Consider the following 18,418-nt stretch of genomic DNA (forward strand, 5'->3'; position numbering starts at 1 on the left):
CTCATGGAAAGTTTCATTACTTGATATGTTACTGTATATCGCGAGAATTTAATACTGGAGTTAACGGCGATATTTGCAATCTACCAGGAGGTAGTCCTGTGGTAATGTATCCCACGGGCTGCGTTAGAAAACCGACCAAAAAAAAACGCCGGTGAATAAGAAGCACGGTTCCATGCGTTGACTTCAGATGGCGGTAGTTGCAAAAGTATCTGCACGTGGAAGTAAAAAAAAAAAAAAAAAGTTTTAATAACGGATTAAAATAGTTTTCTTTCATTAAAATGTGGGGGTTGTGAAATTTATAACATTTTAAAAGCCTGAGTAATGGCCGAAACATTTTTTAAAAATTGCCTTTATGCAAAGGAATATAAATAGCGGCGCGAATCGTTGAAATATTTGAGTTATTTTTGTGAGCATTACGTCGTAGCAATATAGAACAGGTCTTATCCTACTTACTTAGATGTTTGTTTAACAAAACGGCGGATTGTGCGTTAAACGGAAACAGATTTCTTTTTTGAGAGGGATGGGGGGGGCAGGTATGTTAGGGTAGGAAGATGTTACGACGAACATTTCTGTCTTGTACAAAGAGCAAAAGAAACCTTGCATTCTTTCGATGGAATCTCCGTTTCTATTTTATTTTATTTATTTATTTTTATTTTTTTGACCAACGCGCTTTTTTTTCTTCGTCACTTACCAAGGCCAAAAGGCTATCTCTATTCCTCTCTCTCTCTCTCTCTCTCTCTCTCTCTCTCTATATATATATATATATATATATATATATATATATATATTCCCCTCCCTCTCTCTCTCATATATATATATATATATATATATATTCCCCTCTCTCTCTCTCATATATATGTATATATATCCCTCTCTCTCTCATATATATATATATATATATATATATATATCCCTCTCTCTCTCATATATATATATATATATATATATATATCCCTCTCTCTCTCATATATATATATATATATATATCCCTCTCTCTCTCATATATATATATATATATATATATATCCCTCTCTCTCTCATATATATATATATATATATATATCCCTCTCTCTCTCTCTCATATATATATATATCCCTCTCTCTCTCTCATATAAATATATATATATATATATATATATATATATCCCTCTCTCTCTCTCATATATATATATATATCCCTCTCTCTCTCTCTCATATATATATATATATATATATATATATATATATATATATATTTCTCTCTCTCTCTCATTATATATATATATATATTCCTCTCTCTCTCTCTTATTTATATATATATATATATATATATATTCCCCCTCTCTCTCTCTCTCTCTCTCTCTCTCTCTCTCTCTCTCTCTCTCTCTCTCTCTCTCTGTTTCTATCTGCGTTTCTGTAACTGCGTGTTTTTCTGTGTGTGCGCGATCGTGTCTCTTTCTGTTTCTATTCATTATTTTATCACTCATATATATAACAACTAACAAGAACATATCTTTAACAAAGCAAAACCTATCAAGATAAAAGCTCAGCAGTATTAAGAAACATGGTCGTTGTTCTTTCAATGAGAAGCATTTAGCTTTGCAATGCCACGGCCTTAAATCTTTTTTATTTATTTTTTTTTTTACTTTTCCCCTTTTACTTTTCTTCGTTGTTCTGATGATATAATAAAGTTATAACTTGTGTGTGTGCGCGCGCGCGCGCCTTATTAATTTTATGCATTATATGCAAAGTAAAATTTGTGCCAACTGGATAAAAAAATAGAAATAATTCTTAGTGTTTCCACAGTAAGAATTTATTTCGTTTGTTCTAAGAACGTTTAAAAGAACTCTTTAATAGTTATAAACGTTTTTATTAATTAAAACACTATTTAGCTAGACATTGGCATACAGGTTTCATATCTAACTACAAACTCTCTTGGTATGAAGATGCAATTGAAAATGAATAATCACTATTGTATAAAAGGAATTTTGTGTGTGCTCGTTTGTTCCTTATCGACTCCTAAACAGCTGGGCCGATTTTTATATTTCACACAAATGTACTTTATATGCTTGGCAGTGTTCTTAAATGGGTTTGTACCGGAATGTCTTTGATAAGTATCGATAACAAAAAAAAAAAAAAAGAAAATTCAATGAAAAAAGAACGGGCGGTTTTGCCTAAAGATAATGCTTTGTACAGCCTAACACCGCGAGTGCATTTGAGGAGTTTTATTACCGCACAAGCAGAAGGCCCGGTATATAAAATCAATAGTACTTCTTTGATATTACAGGGGCGCGTTCAAAATGAATGTTTCTTTAAATCACATTTTAACCATGATACTTGAGTTTTGCATTTTAAACTTTAATTCAAGCCACTACATTTATAAAAATCAACAGAAGGTTCTCTACAGTGCAATGTAGACTACAATGTGCTGTGGACAAAGTTACTACAGAGAGTCATGTGAATCTTTCTCTCGGTGTAATGCGGTAGGTCCCAAACTACGGCAGGTATTCAGTCGATTTGATTGAAAATGTATGATTTCACCGATTTTGATGGCAATAAAATATGAGTGAAACATTCGTTGATAATTATTAAATCCCAGGCAGCGTCGGGTCTCCCTGCTACTATATGTAATTATGCATCAACTCCAAGGCAACTCACGGTTCATAAATTTGTCTTAGAAAAGATCATTAAACAGCAGAGCTAATGTTTTAAAACACTTCCCATTATTATCAAGTCCCAAATTTTCAAGGTCCTGAATATGACCTAAAACTATATCCGATGGTGAGGCCCCAGCTTGCGGGCTTTGGGGAGTATGGAGCTACTCTTTAATTGCCATTGCTCCCAGGTCCACTCTGACCCAGACTGGTAGTACCTGTTAGGGTCCCAACTATGGGTTAAATAGAAACCAACTTAAAAACAAATATACTTTATTAAAAAATTGTTCTTCAAAATCACTGGATTCGGCATTAAATAACATGAAAAGGGTTTATATGCCGTAAAACAAAAACAACGAACCAAATTTTCAATTTTTTTTTTCATTAGTAATTGATATACGTACTTAATGTAATTTTCAGTTGAAAAAAAAAATGAAAAATTATAAATATGTAAGATCAAAAATTTATTTCTGGTTGTGGAGTCTGAACGGCTTCTTACTAACCTGACACCACGCTCTAATTTATGTCTACAGGGTAAAACGACAAATTTGTCGTCCTAATGAAAACAATACAACAGCTTTATTTTTTAAACTTTATTGAAAAATCAATTCGGGTAACTTGATGGAGTATAGCTGATGTATATATATTCAATGTAGCCGCCTTTAGCCTCAACCACCGCCTCGATACTTGCCCGGATCTAAGAGCGGGTTCAAGTCAGAGAGAGATGGGGGCGGGGGAGCAGTGTAAGAAGACTAAAAATCGTAGCACTTCTTCTGCAGCAAAGCTTGGATCCTTTCGAACTTGTGGGCCGGCACAGAGTTCTACTGCCACATCCAGGGTCTGTCAGCGACCACCTGATTGCATCAGAGGATCAGCACACTCTTCAGCACATCCAGGTAGACTTTGGTGTTGACTTTCAAGCCGACTTCAAAGATGTTAGGTGGAATAATGTGGTTCTCACTTGAAACCACACCAAAGATCATAACCGTGTCCGGAAACTTCGCTGAGCTGTGCCCTCAAGCGTTGAACCGTCCGGATTTGCATTCTGGGGTCGCTTTCAATGGTTTTGTTGCTATAACTTGGATCGGTAGAGAACATGAGTTGTACAGCGGCGCATCTCCGATCTCACTCGTTGAACATTGTGTCACTTCCACACATGATAGAAGGCTCCTATTTTGGGGATTTGTACACAACTGGCCAACTAGTAGATGGTTTGCAACAAAAAAAAACGGTTTTCATCAAACGGATATGGAATCATGTCGTCTTTTCTATGACCATTTTATCGTTCCACCCTGTAGATATGTTGGGTTTACTTTCCGCGGCTGCGTAACTCTCACTTCCCTTGTTTAGTTCCTTTACTCCTCGTATTCCTTTTAGCGATATTTTTGACAAAAATGAAAGAATCGATGTTTTCGGAGACAGAATCTATTAAATCTAATTATCTTTGCAATTTTTTACCTTGGTGTAGTATATCTATCTCCGCTATTACATAAAAAGAACTTTGTGAGTTTGTTTCCTATGGAATCGAAAACGGCTGGGTAGATATTTATGAAATTTCACATGAAGGTACATAATTGTTCTTAGATAGGTTTTGTGCCAGAATGTCTTCGATAATTGAAATAATCCAATGAAAGAAGGAGCAGGCGATTTTTGACTAAAGTTAACACCTTATACAGCCTAACATCACAAGTGCATTTGAGAAGTTTTGTTACCACACAAGCCGAAAATAAAATCAACAGTATATTCTTTGATATGACAGGGGCGCTTTCGAAATGAAAGTTTGTGATTAGAGAACAATTGAAGCATGATACTTGACTTTTGCATTTGAAATTATAATGCAAATCATTTTATATGAAAATAATTTTATAAAATCAAGTTCTCTACAATGCAATGTAGACTATAATATATAGTGAATCTAGTCACTGCATGTGAAGCTTCCGGGTGTATCACGACGGGTCCCCAATACGAGCAGGCAATCAATCGATTTGATTGAAAATGGGCTATTTCATTGATTTCGAAGGTAATATAGATATGGTAGTGTTAAATATTCGTTGATCATCATTCAATACCGGGCAACGTCGAGTCACCCTACTAATATATATTAAATATCAATTACCCTACACCCCTAATTTATGTGTCACTCTTAGTTAATAATTGAAGCAAACTAATATATATCATTTTCTTTATTGATTTCTATATAAGCACGAAAACAATTTGTTGAGCTTTGCATTATACTGATAAATCTTCTTAAAGAATTGATCGTATTCCTTTTTTTTTTAACTCGCCGATGTATCATATATATATATATATTTAATTATTTTTACTATAATAATTAAATACCTACAGACACTAGTGTTTCATCCTTTCGGGAATCTTCAGTGCAAGGTGTCACGATTAACACCAGTCGAACGATTCGAACCCAGCAACACGAGACATCTCTGGCTCGATTAGTGAAGACCTAATCCATTCGGCTACCATTAACCGCGTGAAATAACGTTGAATTTAAACATTTTAATTTTTAAATGTTCATATATATATATATATATATATATATATATATATATATATAATGCGGTCTACTATATGCTCTGTCCTGTGGCAGTCATCTGCACCGACAAAGGTTAGCAGTAATACTAAAACGCGTGCTTTGTTCTATACAAAGTCTTCATCACTATAAACAAATCATCTGTGTTGATTTTCGAGAAACTTGGTTGCTGTGGCGGAACCTTATGTGTCGAAATCGACAGGAGTCTATTGTATGTATGTGTGTGTATATATATATTACACACATCTCTAACTACAGCTCGTATATTATATTGAATGTTAGCGTTACAAACATAAAATTTCCCTCACTGAAAACTTCACCAATAAGTACAGAATATTGTGAGTGGTGTTGGGGAGATGGTGATATCAATAGACAGTTGATTTACAACACATTACGGGCATGCGCATGCGCACGTGCGTGAATCAATCAATCATGAAATAAAACTATAAACAAGCGTTTTTCTCACCTAAAAACCCGAGTAATTTATGCAACTACATTTGATTGATTGAAACGGTTATCCATGTTAATTCATGTTTTTTTTTTATGAATGGTCGACCGGCGAATCTTGATTCGGTGACTCTCTTACGGGAATGCGCGATCTCTCACACCAACGCGCAATTTAAAAGGTCAAAAGAAAATACAAAAGTAATGCACGGAGGATGGTTTTATTCGTGATATTCACGATATCCAGTGATATTCCTATTTCCTTGTCTCCCCACGAGGGCAAAATCCAACTCCCCAAAAAGGAGCACTCTGGATAGGAGCAATATTAAAAATTGCCTCAATCTAGAATGATTTCTTTTTCGCTGACCGAGGTCAGAAAAGGGGAAATGTAGCATCAGAACAGATACTACACTGTGATCTTGGCCCGAAGGCCAGGAAATTAAAAAAAAAAATTTCATGAAGTTTAAATCCAAGAAACAGATATTATTCTCAGATGAAATGATCTATAAACGTGACAATGCGTGTGTGATGACACTTCTCAACCTATATACTCAACGAATTTTTGATATACAGACTTGAAATTTGGTATATAGGGTATTCAGACACGAGGAAAATGTTTTAATGTTTTCATCCGGAAAAGAGGCTGCTAAGGGGTCTAAATTGGTACGTAGGAGACCATCGGATTTTTATCAGTTTTCAATTGTTTCACGACTGCGCGTGCACGATCGTGAACTATTGGCAGCTTTATGTTAAGAATTGGTTTGAAAACACTTTAGTCATGTCAAGCTGTTGTAATGGTTATCGAACTTGACTCGCTGTTTTGGTTTCGATCTCTGAGTATTTTTTTCCTACAACAAATGAACTGTTTAGAAAGACATAATACTTGCATGGACATGTCTTTTTTTTTTTTTTTTTTTTTTTTTTAACGTTTAACATTACAGTATTTCTGCTTATAATAAATAAGAATTCAGCAGTAATTAAAATATGCGTCTTTTTTACGACCGGACAACGCCGGGTAGCCTACTAGTATCAAATCTATAACAGATTTGTTTTAGGAGGTCCACCCTTCCAGGCTTCGGGTCTCTCTTTATGGAGAAATTAATTTATTGCTAATCATTTGAAGCGCCCCTACCGGAGAATGCTGACGAGGCTACCCGGATTTTTTTTCTTTGTAATTTGAAGGTTAGAACTCCTCTTTTGGGTCACTGACTCTTGAATTTCACTTTCCGATCCTTGTGTCACTTTTTTTCTTTTTTTTTTTGTGGCAGCGAAATAAATACCTATCCACTCCAATTCATTCATCATATCGTGTAAACCCCCAAGATTCTGTTTTTGCCATTGGTTTCCCCGACATTTTTCTAGTCAGAATTCTTTCTAGAAAGACGTAGGGTATTACGGCAGGACCACGTGTAGGTTGCCAACATCCCAATGAAAGTAATTTTTATGGAACGAATTGGATTCGAACATTGGACACCCAAGTCGTCAGTCCGTGTTGTTACAAGACCACTGTCATCTTTCAATTCAACAAATAACATCCACGCACCCTTTCGAATGAAACGGAAAAAAATGTTTTGGCCTTGAAAACCAATTCGTGGATAAAAATAGCTATTCTTTATCTTGGAATGGAGTTCATAAAAACTTCGCTCGTCTAAAAATAAAAACGCTCTGAAAAACCAAAAAACCCCCCCCCCAAAAAAACACTCCTTCAAATCGAAAGAGTTTGCTGTTGCAATTGTTTGACCAATGTCGTCATCCCGAAAACAAGATATAATCTCTCTTCATCCCTCTCTTCATCACTTCCCTCTTTCGATTACTGTCCTTTACTTCCCCTTCCAGTAACCCCCCTCTCTCTCTCTCTCTCTCTCTCTCTCTCTCTCTCTCTCTCTCTCTCTCTCTCTCTCTCTCTCATGCTAGCAGATCAGGCTGTCTGAAGATATCAGCTTCCTGACTTAAATCCGGTCCTGGATATGACCTAAAACTATATCCGATGGTGAGGCCCCACTTTGCGGGCTTTGGGGAGTGTGGAGCCACCCTTTAATTTCCATTACTCCCAGGTCCACTCTGACCCGGAGTGGTAGTACCTGTTAGGGTCCCAACTATGTGTTAAATAGAATCTGACTTAAAAAAAATATACTCAATTAAAAAAAACTAGATTCGGCATTAAATAACCTGAAAAAGATTGATATGCCGTAAAAAAAAAAAAAATCCTAACTTAAATGCACAAAACTTTGATGTTTTTACTTTTCCTTTTCAAAACTCAATCATGTTCTGCAAATTCAAAACCATGAACAATTTTCTCTACAAAACAAACTAATCATGAACGTCAGATCGCCGAAGTTAAGCAATGTTGAGCTTGGTCATTACTAAAATGGGTGACCAATTTGGGAATTCCAGGCGCCATTTTGTTTTTGTTAATATTAACAAGATAGTACAAGTGATTCAATTTTTTATAAAATAATAACACTATGAACATTTTTGTATTATAAACACCCCATGGGACTAACCATGTTTGTTGATTGGTTATTTTTGTTTTACGGCATATCAACCCTTTTCAGGTCATTTAATGCCGAATCCAGTGATTTGGGAGAAAAGGTTTTTAATAGAATATATATATATATATATATATATATATATATATATATATATATATATAAATTTTTTTTGCAAGTCAGTTTTTATTGAACCCATAGTTGGGACCCTAACAGGTACTACCACTCCGGGTCAGTGGACCTGGGAGCAATGGTAATTAAGGGGTCGCTCCACATTCCCCAAATACGCAAGCTGGGGACTCACCACTGGATATAGTTTAAGGTCAGATCCAGGACCTAGCCATGTTTGAAACTCCCAGGTGACTAACGCAGAGTTAAAGAAACAAAAAGAACCAATTACTTCACGACTCTTTGTAATTTGGACGCATTTAAACTGTCGAAGAATAGACAATCATGTCTGGCCTTAAAGCACCAAGCAGTTCTGTAATGATGAAATTTATTCGTATTATTTAGATTCGGACTTCTGTTCTCATCTTGAGTGTTCTTTTTGCAATGTTTCGGGTGATATAACCTCCGACCTTCATCAGGTTAATCTTGCCGAACTTGAATCTTTCCGTCGAGTTTTGGAATCTGGACGAAACTTCTTGTAATTAAAACAAAATCTCTAGCTGAGATCGAAACCAAAACCTAGACAGTCAAGTACGATAACCAATCGACCAGCTTGACGCTATCTTAAAGTGTATTCAAGCGCATTCGGGAACAGTTACCAAAGAGATAAAATCCGATGACTCCCAAATACCAATTTTTCAAATTTGGCCCTTTAGCAGCTTTTTTTTTTCCAGATGAAAACGAATTAAAGTTTTCCACATGTCTGAATATTCTATAGACCAAATTTCACATCTGTAGATAAAATATCCGTTGGGTATATAGGTTGAAGTGTCTTCGCACACATTCCCACTTTTATAGATGTATAGATAGATTTTAGATAAATAGCGAGTGAACACTGGTGAAGCATAAATTTTATCTGCCATTTTTTTTACGATACGAAGAATGTATAATATATAAGGTATATAATACTAGCGGGGGGGGGGATCTTTGCCCGGTCGTAAAATATGCTTAAATATATTTTCATTTGATTTTGTATATATTAGGCGTGATTTAAAAAGTAAGAAAAAAATATATTTGGGTGCCATCAGCTAGAATCGAAACTGAAAGCAAAACTGTAGCATTCAAAGCTGGTGATGTTACCACTGTACCAACGTGACACGCTGAACTGATTAAAAATAAACTAGGATGAATGTACAAAATGTATAACGATTCTTTTCAATTTTGACCTATTTTTGACCACCTTAAAAACAATTTTAACCAGCTGAAGTTCTATAAAAGAACGGTCCGTAAAAAAAAAAAAAAAAAATCAATCATTTTGAGGACTTCACGCCACTCTGCGACTTCAGAGGAGATAGTTTGAAAATACGGAGACAGGCACAGACATAGTTTTTTTTATATATATTAGAATACTTTAAGACAAAACTCATCTTGTAATCTCGGATAAAAATTAATACAAAACCTTTCCTGAGTTATTAGCGTTTCTTTGCCTAAAAAAAAAAAATACACAGGCGACAATTTTCGGCTATCACCGTCTGGCTTCGTAAGCCGTCCTTTTTGGAGACACTTAATCTACTGGAGGGGTACAACGAACCAATTTTTGTAACTTCCGTATGACAGTTACATGAAGCGAATTTCGGGACAAGATCAAAGTGTAGTATCTGTTCTTCAGATGCTGCACTTCTATTTCTTGTTCTCTTTCGGTGGAGGAGAAATCCTTCACGACTGAGACAATTTTTATTTTTGTACCTTTTCTCCACGTTAAAAAACGACCTTGGTGTCTAACTCTGTCCCGTGGGGAGGCATAGTAAATAGTTACATGAGGCGAATGTTTGTATTTTAGTTTCCAGAACCCCCAACCGATGTCGATTGTCGGGGGTCGATAACTTTCTTTTCTAAAAGTTAGTGCAAACCAAAATTTATATTATGTATTTTTATACAATCTTTCTGGACAAAAACAAAAGATATTCTTAAACCTCTATAAATGTTTCATGCTTTTTAATTATATTTTGCTACATTTTTATACAACTTTACAGTAACAAAAAATTAATTCTAAAAACAATCTATACATATTTCGATTTCCATATTTTGTGTAATTTATTTCGTTATTATATATTTTTGCATTATCGTAAAAATTTCTATATATTTGAGGTTCATATAATGTCCGCTAGAATGGCAGTTCTCTTTCTAAGAACAGGGGCCGATAACTCGTCTCTGATGCTATTATGTAATTGTCATAAAAAAAAAGTGCCCAATTTTTTTTTCCTATGGTCCTAACAATAGCCTGATGTCGGTCATGTTATTATAATCAACCTGTCCAGGGATCTAGCTAATGTCGAATCATTTTTTTTTTTTTTTTTTTTTTTTTTTTTTGAATAGTGAGCTCTGCGGGAAAAAAGCTGACGTGAATCACAAATCACGACCCAACAGCAAACCTCACCTGCGACTGTTACCGATAGCGCCTTTCAGAGAAACAAATCAAAAGAAAGATAAACACAACATACGATAAATCGTAATAGTTTAACACGAGTTTATTTTCTTTTAATGGCGAGAAGAGCGGCCTTGAACTAGTTCTTCTGTTTGCCCCCAGGGCAGCGTACTGACAGTCTCAGTTAAGCTGCAGGTTTGCAAATATGCGACTTGTCGTGACTCGTGACGCAAACAAATATGTATATATTACATAAATACGAATGGCTGAGAGGATCGGCCGTTTGGCCCATTCAGCTTTTTTTTCTTTTCTTTTTTCCCTACTTGTATACAATGTTTGATGGCTTCTCTGGAAGAGCTTTGTAGTACTTCAGAATATTTACGTATATTTAAAGTCATAATCGTGATTTCGGATACTTTTGTGGCGTCAGTTTGTTTGATTCTTTCGATCTTGAAACAGTTTCGAGTTCAACCTCAAATTAATGCATGAAGCTAGGGTTAGATTCTATTAAAAACATACGTTTTTAAGTAGTCTTTCACGCACATGTATAATATTTTTATAAATAAATATTAACAATTTTTTTTATATCCAGACATAATGTTCCATGCTTACGCAATCATCGGTGTAGAAAATAATTACTGCGAGTCAGGAAATTCAAACCTAATCAAAAAGTCCATCTTGACTCGGTAGTCTATCATTCTACCTTTAGGCTGCCGGCAATTAATTCCGGAATTGAAGGGAAATTAAGCGCCTATAAATGTCAAGTCAGCTTGCATAAAGTATAAAATAAACAGTAGGTTATTTGATATAACAGGGGCGCGTTCGAAATGTTTCGGTTTAGAGCATAATTGAACCATTATACTTGACTTTTGTATTTTACACTTCAATTCAAACAATTGGATCTAAAAATAATTTTGTAAAATCAACAGTAGTTCTCTACAGTGCAATATAGACGGCAATGTCTTGTGGTCTAAGTCACTGCTGGGAGACATGTGAAGTTGTCCTTGGGTGCACTACGGTGGGTCCCCAACTAGATCAGGTAATCAATCGATTTGATTGAAAAATGAGCGATTTCACCGATTTTCGTGACAATAAAAGTATGGAAAGCAGAACATTTGTTCATTCTCATGCAATCCATAGCAACGTCTTGCCTCCCCGCTAGTATATATAGTCATCCACAGTACTGTTTCGCTGTATCACAGCTCATCAGTGCGGCTAGACCAGCAACTACCTCAAGCCAGGATCTAAACCCGATCGCCCAAACGACCGTCGGAGCTTCTAACCGTTGCGCTATACAGCTGCTATTATGCGGGCAGTGAATTAACAATATTTTGACGTTGTCCATATACCTAAGCTCAATTTGTTTACACAAAGAGCATAGCTTCATACGCTAATCGTAATTTGTATATCACTTCCCAAATGCTCAACCTAAGATAGGGAGCATATATATATATATATATATATATATATATATATATATATATATATATGTCATGCACATCCAGTACTGTTTCGCTGTTTCACAGCTCATCAGTGCGACTAGACAGGCAACTACCTCAAACCAGGATTGAAACCCAACCGTCTGTACAACAGTCAAGGCTCCTAACCACTACGCTTGATGTGTGTCATGAGTTTATCGATGTTTTGACATCGTCCGAAATACCTAAGCTCGATTTGTTTACACAAAGAGCATCGCTTATACGCTAATGGTAATTCATGTATCACTTCTCAATATGCTCAACTCAAAATGAGTTGCGATACGTTTTGAATGAATCCAATTATGTTTACCTAAATGCGAGTTGGGAATAATTTTCCCTTTAACCAACTTGGTACCCCCACATGGGGAGCGGCATACATATTGATTATAAAATATAATCATCCACTGACACGTGTTTCGTCGTCTACGACTCATCAGTGGCTGAATCTAGCGAGATTATATATATATATATATATATATATATATATATATATATGTGTGTGAACCTGTGGGTCTGTGTACATTTTCATTCGCAATAACTCTGTTAATTTTCAGTCTACAGACTCGAAATTTGATATACAGGGTACTGAGATTTGGGAAAATCTATGTGATCGGTTTTCGGCCAGAAATTTGGCTGTTAAGGGATCAAAGTTCAACGATTTGTCCTTGAGAACTCTACCAAACTCTTGACAATTTGGGTCTAAACACTTGAAATTATAGATATAGGTTCCTTGGACATGGATCTAACTTAATGTAATTCGAGACCAAAACAATAAATTTTAAGGGGTCATAATAGGGGTCAAAGTTTAAAAAAATTGACTTTTTCTTTTGCTCAGCATACACCTGCAAACACCAGGGCAACGCCAGGCACCAATGCTAGTATGTATATATATATATATATATATATATATATATATATATATATATATATATATATATCAAACATAAACTGGTGTTTGTGGGAAAGAACTAGCAAAGTGCTTAATTATCAAGAAAAAATAATATAAGAGAATAATATTTTAAAATTTTACAAAAGGTCAGAAAATATCTGTACCGTCGGTTTCAAATCCGATATAAGGGCACCAGTTTATGATCGAAAAATATTCTTTTCGGCCTCTTGTCTATATCTGTTCTACACAACTAGAGAACATATATAAACAGAGGCTGAAGAGAATCCAATGTTTTTCGACCATAAACTGATCATGTTCTGTCGGATTTGAAACCGAAGGTATCGATGTTATTTTTCTGACCTTCTGCAAAGTTTTTAAAAAAATGCATATAAGGCACCCCCACCCCAGTGGCGATTCTACTGGCTTTGATGGCCGAAATAGCAGACAAAATATTTTTTTTTTTAATTCTCCTAAATGGTAATTTTGTTGCTAATCGCCTGGGGCACCTCTACCGGGGAATACCGATGTCGTGATTTTGTAAGCCAGAGTAATCCTCCTTTTGGCACCTCTTCTAGGCCTGAGAATGGCATAAATACCCCCGTTTGTTATATACATGCTATCTGAGACGAGTCATTTTCAAAACATTCTAACGAGATATTTTTTTTCTCTGTCCTTTTTTCCTTGCAGAGTACTTTTCCGTGTGTGCTTGGCAATTTACTGGCCACCTGCAAAGAGGAATGTCTTTACGGCTACGAAAGGGACGTCGAGGGGAATGAGTTCTGCAAGTGTCTAGATCCCTGCCAGGTAAGAAATTTATAATTATTACAAAAAAAAAAAGAAAAAAAAAGACTATTGAGGAAAGAGGGTGGGCTCCGTTTATCTGGCTAGAAAACTGCCAGTATTCTATATCTCTAAAACTGCCATTCACTCGTGCAAGGATTATTCTTGCCGCATCTGGGCTTGTGCATTAACCACTATCTCTCTCTCTCTCTCTCTCTCTCTCTCTCTCGAACAATGTACAGAGTTTCTAACCTAACAGGTCTCGCACTGTCTGCCAAGCTCTATGCCCTGTCAAATCACCGTAGTGTTGCATCCCTGTGTGTATTACAAGTATTCTCACTGAAAATACCTTCAACCCATCCGACCAGCAGCTAAATTCCAATCCTTCACCATATAGGTCTCTAGATGTCGGAAACCCTTCTATTCTTTCTTCAGACCATATGCTTGTGGAATTCCCTCTTACTCACTGTTTTCCTGAGCGCAACAGACATTTAAATATGTGACCTAACGCTTTGCTGAAGCACTTCCTACTTTGATTGATCTATGAATCTGGTCGCTATCAAAGTGCCCTTTGACTATATACGTTGTTTCGGAGTGAACAAAAAAAAATTTTTTTAAAGTAAGCAGTTAATTAAAATCTTTCTGATAATGTTTCCCGTGAAAGGAGATATATATTTATTTGGACTCCCTAATCGTCCCACCTATTGTGAACTTTTGGATATCACTGGATATTTACAACCGTACATATTGGACTTTGTTGAGTATTCCCATTCATTTTATCTAAGAACTTATAATTTTTTTCAATTTTCTTAAATGTTTTCAAAAATTGAGCTAATCAGCAGAAATAGATACTTATCTATGCTTAGCTTTTGCTAAATTTATTCCTCTGGAGAGAAAAACCTTTCTTTGAAACTCCATGGAATAAGGAACCTTTTAACCTTTATTTCGCATTCATTGTTTTGAATAAAATATTGTATATTCTATAATAATTAATATTGACTTTTTCTACTTCATATACTTTTATATACTAGTAGAGGCACTCGGCGTTGTCCAGTCGTACAATACGTTTAATTCTTTACCGCCAAATCGTACTTTCAAGTCGTCTTTCAACCAAAACTATTTCTTATTCCTATGGCTTGTCAGTCCAACTAGTCATCCAAGTACAGATCTATGCATGGTTCTACAAATAAATGAGGGGTTTGTGCTCGCGCGTCGGTTTCACGCTAACTTCCGTCACGTCTAGGTCTCATAATTCAAATATTTATTGCCTGAAACATTCTGGCGGTAAAAGCTATGATATTTTAATTTGCGCAAATTCCTATTTATTATTACAGTCAATTATTTCGTATTATACATACATATATGTGTGTGTGTGTGTGTGTGTGTGTGTGTGTGTGTGTGTGTGTGTCTCTCTATTTCAAAAGTAAAAAGATTTGAGTGCCATCAGCTAGAACCGAAACAAAAAGATAAAACGGTTTCAATGATTTAAACTCGGTCTAAGCAAAGACTGGAGTTTATTTATACTCAATATGGTTGAACAGTGAAAAGGGGGAAGAATTTTATTAAATACAAGCTGGTTTCTATGACAACAATCTTTTTAATATACAAGATGCAAACAAGGGATGTCGGACGATCTACATTTATATATAATATAAGTAGCTGAGTGTTCTTGGCCACAGTTTTCGAGCAATCATCTAAGTCGCTTTACTGGACTGGTGTTCGTGATCGGAGCTAGTATTTAATTAAATGCTCACCTTTGCACACCCCAAGCTAATCTACTAGTCAGTATCTACGGTTTAACCAGCCAATCATATTCGTGTGACGAGAAAACCCGGATGTATTCGTATTCATCACCTCAAATTATGATTCCGATAACTTTTGGTTCTAACGATGAAGTTTATTTAGAACTAGCAGGACCCGTTAACTGGTGTAACCCGGTGGAAGTTTATTTAGAATTAAATGGATCAATTGGCTTTCACTGCACCGGTTGACTTTCAACGCAGATGGCATCTTGTAACAAATGGATAACAAACTCAAGTTGTTTGGATTTTCGACACAATGTCGATTTTGAATATAGAGAAAAATGTTTTTGTTTTTTTGTCTTTTTTTTCTGGGGTCCTTGAAACCTAATAGATTCAAATAAATATGCTCATCAGCTTCCCACAACTGATTTTACAAGGAATTTAATTTTTATTAATAAGTAACCATGTATCGAGACTACAAAACGTTCAAGGATAAGAGTTAATGAGATGAATAGATTTACTGTTGAATGAAAATGAATACCATAAGAGGAATAAGTATTCAGATACCATTCGTTCAAAACGAAAAAGGACAATCCCCCCCCCCTTTTGTCCAGTTTATTTGATAACGTTCTCAAATCAAGGCGATCCGTTCTGGGGCAAACGCTTTGTTTCTATATAAGATACATAGATCTGAGTGTTCAATCGAAATTCTCTCTCACAAATATTTTTTGTGTATTTTTTTGTTTTGTTTTTTACTTGATAGAAATCTCCCCAGACAAGGCATGAAGCTAATAGATATACAAAGCTAAGTATATGCTACTTCAAGGTAAAAACTAGCAAACGATAAGTGCTAAATGTTTTCCCACCCAGAAAAGAGTTAGGAAAGCAAAGAATATTTTCCTATTAGTTTGATTTTTCGGACTACTGTTTTCATCTTGACTGTTATTTTCAGAATGTTTCGGTCGATGTAACCTTCGATCTTCAGGTGTATCTTGTCAAACTCTATCGCCTTTCTGTGGAATTCGAGAAATATGCACAGATTTTGAAACGTAGTGCATAAAGCATTTGGTAAAATACAGTTGAAAGGCACATTCTTCTTGAAGTTAAAGGTTCAATCTACAATGTTGGTAAAATATTCAATGGCGAAATATTTAAGACTTCTGTCCGGTCATGGCTGATGGAACGAGAGCATGCTACCTCCGTGGATTAAATAAACTAAACTTTTGTGCAGATTCTGGGGTTCGACAGGAAACTTTCCTGGTCCAATAAAAAAAAAAGTTTCTTGCTTCAATAGCAAGATTCCAGAGTTTGACAACAAGATACACCTGAAGGGTGGAGGTAACAGCGATCGAAATCTTATGAAAATAACGCTCAAGATGAGAACAGTAGCCCAAAGAATTCAAATAATACGAATTCTGAATCCTTATGTACAAAAACTCTGAAACTCAAATTTTCCTATCCCAAACTATCAAACTCCTCTGTTTAACGTTCATAGGGAACACGAGTTGGAACAGATACCTTGAGAGCATTGCCAAGGTCGCTGTAAAGGTGGGCTCTTTCTATCGTGCTGAAAGTATCCTGTATCTCTACAAGGCTACCATTCGCCCATAAATTGGGTAATGTTGTTACATTTGGGCTGGTGCATCTGCTACTTGTCTCTCATTCCTGGACAGGGTTCAAAGGAGAGTCGACAACCTGATAGGTCCTAAACTGGCATCAAAGCTTCAACCTCTGTCCCACCGAGGAAATGTTGCCTCCTTCTGCCTGTTTTACAAGTATTTTAATGAGTAATGCTCCGACGAACTACAAGTACCACTTCGAGGTAAGTAACCCCGATAAGCAGCAAAGTCCCACCCCTACACAGTTGAGATCCATATATGTAAGAAAGCCTTTTACTCTAATAGTTTCTTCCCTAGAATTGCTAGATTTTGGAATTCCCTTCCGGGTTCCTGTTTTCCCATGCAGAAGTTCAAGTGTAATGTGAACGGGTATCTTGCTGCTCAACTCCCTACATAGTATCCCCGCAACTTCTGCCCCCGATAGTAGCCCCCTTACATCAAAGTGGCACTGTGCCTTGTATCGGGGTGAAAATGGAATTTAAAAAAAATTGACCCCTTAATCAATTAGTTTATCTTCTAGTCTTTTCAGAATTTTGCAGGGTTTCAGGGTAAGAGTTCCTCTAGTCTCCAGCAAGTGTCTTAAGATGCGTCCGCCCAATCTACGCGCGTAACAATGAAAATTCTATTCAAAAAAACGTGACAGACCAACGGATTAACAAAGCTGCTTATAAAGTTGCATGAACACTTCTAAAACTTCTCAGTATTTCAAACCGGAGCGTGACGGACCAATGAAAAAATGTTTTATCAAATGGAAGCCCGCAGAGAAAACGATGTATAAGTCTTGTCAGTTGTGAGGACGCCTCTACTACTACTACTACTATTAATATTTTCGCTTGAATGAATCCGGTATGCACTGTCACTCAATTCGGCTTCCTCGTCATTGAAAAATGAAAAGGACCCTCAAAAGTTACGCACGCACATACAGAACATTCCGCGAATGTTTCAGTAAATCAACTCATTCAACCTGTCCTACATATGCCGGCGTCTTATTGATCCTAAAAGCTGCCAAAACAACCTGTATTAATGCTTGACCCACGGCTACAGGATTACCAGATCGATATAACTAAAAATAGCGCACTGCAGATTAAAAAAAAAAAGTTTAAGAATAATCAGTACAAGTAATCTGTTAGACGCAGAGGTCTAGTGATGTCAACTCCTATGTTGTATGCCCCGAGGATTCGAGTATTAGTCCTAGTACTAATGAATATAAGAAAGGAAGATAGTTTAAACATAATTGGATGTCTGGAACCCCGCTGCGCTTTTCAC

The 18,418-nt window shown here is 36.1% G+C and overlaps 1 protein-coding gene across 2 annotated transcripts in view; it reads left to right on the top strand.

Moving 5' to 3' along the window:
• LOC145260626 (uncharacterized) overlaps positions 1–18,418 on the top strand; it is a 163,133-nt gene that overhangs the window by 130,909 nt on the left and 13,806 nt on the right. For both annotated transcript variants that reach the window (XM_080118939.1, XM_080118940.1), the window contains one exon: positions 13,699–13,815. In XM_080118939.1, coding sequence (XP_079975065.1) covers positions 13,699–13,815 — 117 coding nt within the window. The remainder of the gene's footprint in view (positions 1–13,698; positions 13,816–18,418) is intronic.

Source organism: Euprymna scolopes, chromosome 36, assembly GCF_053919585.1.
Source record: "Euprymna scolopes isolate OS-2025 chromosome 36, ASM5391958v1, whole genome shotgun sequence".
Taxonomy (NCBI): domain Eukaryota; kingdom Metazoa; phylum Mollusca; class Cephalopoda; order Sepiida; family Sepiolidae; genus Euprymna; species Euprymna scolopes.